The sequence below is a fragment of the Empidonax traillii genome, unplaced genomic scaffold, assembly GCF_003031625.1.
Source record: "Empidonax traillii isolate 1590-97213 ecotype Southwest subspecies unplaced genomic scaffold, ASM303162v1 scaffold238:size1398292, whole genome shotgun sequence".
Lineage (NCBI taxonomy): Eukaryota > Metazoa > Chordata > Aves > Passeriformes > Tyrannidae > Empidonax > Empidonax traillii.
In genome coordinates, this window is record NW_020955431.1 from 707,704 (window position 1) to 714,706 (window position 7,003).

At 40.2% G+C, this 7,003-nt stretch overlaps 1 protein-coding gene across 2 annotated transcripts in view; it reads left to right on the top strand.

Moving 5' to 3' along the window:
• The window catches only part of ANKH (ANKH inorganic pyrophosphate transport regulator), a 99,263-nt gene extending 97,467 nt beyond the window's left edge, over positions 1 to 1,796 (top strand). For both annotated transcript variants that reach the window (XM_027888435.1, XM_027888436.1), the window contains exon 12: positions 851 to 1,796. In XM_027888435.1, the coding sequence (XP_027744236.1) occupies positions 851 to 967 (117 nt within the window). In that variant the 3' untranslated portion in view covers positions 968 to 1,796. The remainder of the gene's footprint in view (positions 1 to 850) is intronic.
• The last annotated feature ends 5,207 nt before the right edge of the window (positions 1,797 to 7,003 follow it).

Sequence of the window (7,003 nt, forward strand, 5' to 3'; positions counted from 1 at the left end):
GAGAGCTGCAAATCAAGAGTTTTGTAGACACCTCTAAAATTTTGAAACTCTGATATGCCCAGTTCAGCTGAAACAGTAATACCTGTGGGGGATATTTTGTCAGCTGTCCAATTGTTTTCTGTAAAACTAGTCAGCCTGCTGAGAAACGGGTAATAAGGAACAGATGCTTCAACTTGTTTTTTAGGGGGTTGAATGCTTCTTAGCTTTACTTATCCAGGACATCCTGGATGAATCATAGGACTCTTGAATGACCTCCTGCTCCTTCTAGCCAAAAATACTATGATATTTCTTGGCCTTGGCTGGGTGGGGGATCACACTGGATCAGCAGTACCGAGAAAAGCCAGAATGTTCATATCTTGTAAAATGCCTGAAGTTCGACATTTGAGAAATTAGGTTGCCACCTCTGTTTCATTCCCTAGAGCAGCTTTTGTTCTCTCATATTTTATTTTGTTTTGTTTTGGGTGTTGGTTGTTTTTTTTGTTTTGTTTTTGTTTTTGTTTTGTTTTGTTTTTTTCATAAAAAGTCTGTGATGTAAAAGATTCCAGATGCTCTATTCCCTCCAGTCATGGCTGAAGCCTGTCTTGGATGTTGCTTAGCATAAGAAATGCCTCTATGATTGCATTTATGTTAGAAAGGAGAAAGCTGAGCCCCAGAAAGGTTATGGAAATCTTCTAAGTTAATCCAAGTTATTAGTCAGAAGCCACAAATATGACACAAATATTCTAGTTTTTACTAAAATATTCTAAACAAGCCAGGTTCCCACATCACTACTTCCAGGTGCAGAAAGTTTCTAAGAGGATGTTCATGCTACAACTTACTGACAGGTCTCTGAATGCTTGTTTCAATCTAGAAAAAGAAGAGGAATGAGAATGAGACAGCTGTAGAAGGTGAAGACTCTGCAATGACCGACATGCCTCACACAGAGGAAATGACAGACATCGTGGAAATGAGAGAAGAGAATGAATAATAAATGGGATGCAATTGTTCTCTGCAGGGACGATTGGAGTGACACTTCAGCATCTTGTCGTCTCTCATACTTTTTTGTTTGTTCGTTTTTATTTTTGTAATAAAGAGGCCTTGATTTAAAAGGTTTCAGATAAATTCTCTAGCATACTGAGTATGCTCTCACTGATGAGGGACCTAAAAAGAGGTCTTTGCTTCTTTATTTTTTTTTTTCCAATTGAATTTGTTTTCTCACTCCATGCAAACATAAAAGGTACAATTGCATCACTGTAGAGTCTTCCTTACTTATGCATCTTCCTTCTCTGGACAATCTGCATTTGTCAACCAAAGCCCTGCTTTTTGTGCTTGTGTGTGTGTGTGTGTGGGCATGCACTTGCACGCTCACACGTGCACACTGGCACGTGCCACTGGCTCATGCTACTGCCATAATCCTTCTCCCTCCCCTCTGTCCTTTTCCTTCCTTTTCTTCATGAGAAATGTAAAGGAAAAGAAGTTGGAATACAGAGCTTTATTTTACTTGCTTGAAAATGACTTTGCTACATAAACTAATATACTATGGTGAACTATATCTTTTTGTTTGGCCTCGTCACTAAGAGCTTATACTGCACAGGGTAAAAGACAGAGAGGAAAATGTAAGTCTCCACATACAAAGTGGAGAAAAACAGGTTCCTCTCTCATGTTAAAAGTGTGTGGATGTATATATAAACACAGGTACATAGAGACATACATGCATATATATTTATATATGTATGTATGTATATGATAAAATACACACAGGACAAGAACTCTATTTAGCTTCCATTCCAGTAAAAAGATAGTAATCTTTTGAAAAATATAAACATTTAATTCAGAATTTTCTAGAATCATTAAGCCCCACCCTATATATAAAATTTTCTTTAGGGAAAAAAAGCATGCACTTTCCTCTTCTGAAGAGGGTGATGGCAACTGATAGACTACAACTGTATTTAAATAAAACAAAAATAAATATTGATAAGCTTTACCAAAGTTCTTGTCCACTGATCTAACTTTAATTTTTAAAGGTTGATTTGCTCTATATACTTATTTCTGGTGCCTCTGTATTAAAAAAACAAACAAACAAACAAACAAACAAACAAAAACCAGATAACATATGCAGGATACCATGGTATATCACGTTACTACACATAGTTCCATGAAATTTTTTATATAGAGATACACATACTCACCGTGTGTATATGTATATATTCTTATATACACATGCACACACACTCATATGTATGTTTTGCTATAATATATTTACCTATGCAGTAGGTCAAAATCTGTATGGTGAGGCTCAAGTACTGGTGGTCCTCCAAGTAAGCTGATAATTAGGGACTTTGTTTATATATTTGCTCTCAAGGCAAGCACTACATGGGAGCTGTGAGTTGCTCACACCAGTCCTCCAGTGCTGTGCACGGAGCCGGCAGCGGGCACTGTGTGGCTGTGGCTGAAGTGGGTTAAATAACAGAGCGTGAGGTCGGGTGGGTGACTCAAGTTGGGTGAAAATGAAGCCTTTGTAAGAGATGACCAGGGAGGTTTGGGGTGCCACTGATGATGGCTGCGGCAGCAGCTTGTATTTCTGTGCTCTTCTGTGTTTGGCTGCAGGGCAGCGTTCATTACCGGTCTGTAGTACCTTGGGTTCTTTCAGATTTAATCACGTCAGAGTCTGGAAACCATTATCCTCCATCCTATATCCATAAATCAGTTAATTTAAACCTTATTTAGTAAAAGTATATTTTTCTAAGTTGTGGAAATTATTATTTAATTGTGGACAAATTCCTAGATTTATTTGCCAGGTAGTCCCAGCACTCAGAGAACTGATCAAAACTAAACATTACTTTAAATGTTTTATCAATATATGTGTATGTAGACATACACGTGTATAAATATATATATTGTATATTATGTACATTTATTTTAAACTACAATATGTTTCCTATTTTTCCAAGTTCAACTAAAAATGTCTACAAAACTACAGAGTTGACTAGTAACCAGTTATGGCCATCATGAAAGGCATTGTATCAATGAACTTTACATTTTATTGGAAACATTTGTACCAATTTGTTACATGTGCAAATGCAATAAGAAAAAAAGGTAGAAATTATTGTGTTAACTGATTTGCAACATCACTTCTCTGTTAATGAGCGGTGGCACTAGGATGGTAACACTAAATCCATTTACCACGTTTTTCTGTGCCACCATGGGGTAAATCCTGTTTTTGACAGTAGTTTAAAACAAAATTAAAAAAAACACCCTCAGACAAAGTAATGTGTGCAGTATGTAGTCTGTGCACATTCATGAATAGAGGTTCTCAAACAGTCATATGTATATAATGTGTATATAGACTGTTACAGATCACAGTGGCCATTTGAGGTCTCCTTTATTCATGTAGTTTTGGTTTCTCCAGTACATTTGTATTCAAGTCCACAAGAAGCAGTTTTTCAGAAACTGTAGAGATGAAGCAAGAAAATATTTTTGTGTAATATTTCTTTGATACATGAGTAAAATTCAAACAGCAGTATTTTTGAAAAATGTTGAGCATTACCAATGTAGGTTTCAAGGTAGTAATTGCACCAAAAACTCAAAGTTTGAAAACAAATTAAAGGAAAACACGGAGGCTTGTGCTTTAGATAAAAGTTGAACAAATACAAAAGTTGAATTATTGGTCATACAGAGATAAACTAATGTTATTGTAAAAGATAAATTTTCAATTGTGTGAGTAATACTTACTAGTCCTTTATTTTGCAATATACTGAATGAGCACAGGAGTGGCGGGATTTGGGTGAGGATTCAAGCAGTGACATAAAGACACGTGCATTGCATCTCTTTCTGCTTCCTGCAGGTCATGTATTTCTTTTCTTTGCTGTGCTGGATTAACAAAACGTGATGATGTTTCTGCAGCGAGTGATTCCAAGCCAACCCCTCATACTGGTTCAGGTGCTCGCTGCAGGGCAGGCAGGGTGCTTAGCAGGGAGGGGTATGTCCAGGTTGCTATTCCTCTGTCCCTTGCAGGCACTGGTTGTGTTTCTGGGTACTATTGGCAGGAGCTTCAGCGACCACATGAAAAGTTGCTGCTCCATCTCCCAGTCAGTGGCAAATTAGCTGGGCTGGTGAAACAGCCAGTCTGATGAGTTACAGGCTGGGAGTGGGCAGCCATCCTTTATGGCGAAAGCCCCTGTCAGAGCGTTACTGATTCTAGTATCTCAGGCAGATGCTCATACATACCCTGTTCTACACCTTTTCCTTTCCAAAAGGACTTCCCTGAGTTCTAGTAAAATGGCTTAGCTGTCTTTCTCTTTTGCTATTGCTTATGAAATGGCTATCTATCTCTGTGGTAATTATTTTGCAATAGAAACCTGTTACGTTTCTGTGTCAGAGAGCTGGAGCGCAGTCATCTCAATGAATTCATGTGGAGACTTGGCCTCTCCACACTGAATTATACAATGAAAATTACAATAAAAAGAGGGCAGAAGTTGATCTGCATCCTACATCTTATGTTGCAGAACAATTTGCACAGTGGGAAATAAGAGCAGAACACCGATAAGCTGTGGATTAATGTTCCTCAGCTTTTAATACGTACGCAAAATTGTGTTAACTTCTCTTGAGCTTTCCCTTTTCAGAATTAACAGGAAACACTCCAGGTTTTTCTCTCACTGCCCTAAGCAGGCTCTCACGCTTACCAAGCTGTGGACTTGATGGACAAAGCTCTGCATTTCGCAGCCAGTGCCTGAGGCCATTTGGGTGCACCAGCGGGTTCCCGAGGCATGGGGCAGTCCCACTCCCCATCCCTCTGGCACTGCCGTTCCAGGCAGGAGGGCTCAGTTCCCTGCTTGTTAGATAGAGCCACCCTGAGTGAGAGGATTGGGTAAGTAACAGAGAAGTCTTTTTGTTTTCTACTCATTTTGCTGCTAAATATTTCTTTTGAGCAGGAGATTTATATCTGGCTCCTGCTCAGTGTTTCGCCAAATCTGCGGCCAGAGAGGAGCAGCCTGAGACAGAGGGTTAGCTGATGAATGCAGCTGATTCAGGGCAGGCCACGGCACATGAACAGAAACCTTTTGAAGGCAGGAGTGCCTGCTTTTGTGGGATGGCGCCTCATGCTTAAAAAGAAAGGAGAAAGGATGCTTTCAGGCCCAGGCACCAGTGTTGTCAGGCATACTTTTGCGTTGGGCTGCAAGGTGGCAACGCGAACCGAGCATCCTGCAGCTCGAGCATCCCAACCCCACTGCCAGCATCCTCGGTGAAGTGTGGGACAGTGTAGGGAATGGCGTGGCAGCAGTATTGGCTCTGTCTCTCACTGAGATTTTGTCATTGTTGCATGGTTGGCACAGGCTTGAGGCAGCTGGTTGTTACCTGAGGATAGTTGCAGGATTAGTGTACTGGAAGGCCATGCATATGTATATGAGTGTGCATACAAGAGTGTTGCACAGGCATTTTTATTACAACCTCTGTACAGTTCATTGGAACAAGGAAGTCTAAACACAAGTCTAAACACAATTTTATTGTGGAACTATTACTAAGCCATTTTTAAAAACTGCAATTTAAAGGTACATAAAAGAGTAAATAAAAAAGCAGACCTATACCAGTAAGCTAAAGCATGATTTAGATCAGTAAGCTGGAATGGGAGAGAAAGAAGAAATGTTGAAAATCTTACGTGTAATCCTAAAGATAACAGCATGGTGTGGAGATAAGGGAATCAGAGGGCAGAAAACACCAGAGCTGTGGCTGCTGCCATTTCCTTTTCATCTGCCCTATAGAGGGACTGAAGGATGAGGAACTGTGTAGCCATGCAACACCACTTCCAAGTATTTTGGTTTCCAAGTGAAGGACTCTTCAGAGGGAGGAGTATGAAACATCTTAGAAGATGATTCAAGCAGAAATAAACCAGCATGCAAGTTTTATAATGTGTAGCCAGGAGACACTACATAGTTTCCTGTCTCTGAGTAACTGGAAGGGCTGAATTAGGGAAACATCACATAAATAGTAATTAAACACAAGACAAAATTATCACAATTTTGGTATCAGATTGGCATTTCTCAAATACCAACTAAACCACAAAATGTTAGGATTCCCTTCCCCCATTTGTGTTTGGTTTTTTACTAGAATTGAAATGCAGAAAACCATCTTTTTTGGAGGGAGCCAGCTCCTGTGGAGGGGGTATGGTGCAGAGCAGGCTCTGGGGGCTTGTGGCAGAGTACCAGATGGAATGAAGAGCTCCAAATTTATTCTGCAACGCACTGTATAGCAGCCTTACAGCATCATGAAACAAGGCAGAATTGTTAGTTTAGCAGCAAACTTGGTCCAAGTGTGGTCGCAAGCTGTGGCAGCCCTGCAGAGCAGCAGAAGGGCATGGGATGCAGGGCAGCCCTGGCTCTGAGCTTGGGCTTGGACAGCCTGTGTGGATTTTCTTTGGAGAGCCAAGTTCAATTGTCAGTGCATAGATGCAGTCCTCAGCAAAACCATTGCCAGACTTCTCAGTAATTGGCACCTTCTGAACAAAAAGGCTAAAGACAAAATATGGGGGCAGAGCGTGAAGCTCAGCTTGGAGCACGGACTTGCACAGAAGGGCATTTTGGCGGCAGATTGTGGAAATTAATTGTACAGTTAGTGAGCTTCAGTCTCAGCATTTCATAGTCATGATATACACTCTATCTTAGTAAAAACAAAGAATGGCAGTATATTTCTAGGTCCTCTTTTGCCTGTAATCCTGAGGAGGTAGTTTTCCTTAGTATTACCAAGCCTTGTTGCTGCTCAAATCAATTTATTGGTTTTACCTCATTATTTTCTGTTATTCCTAGTTCAGTGTCTTCAGACATTTCCTTGTTTTCTTCTGAAGGCTCCTGCTAGGCTCATTTTGTCTGTTGGCATTTTGAGAAGGCAAATGTGATCGTCATGCTGACTGAATGTCAAGTGATTAAAAAGTAGCTTACAACAAAATTCTTCTTTGATGGACTGGTCTTTACTTCTCATTTGCTAAGCTGAAAAGGAGAGTCAAAAAGTAAAAGGAATTGGGGGGTGTCTT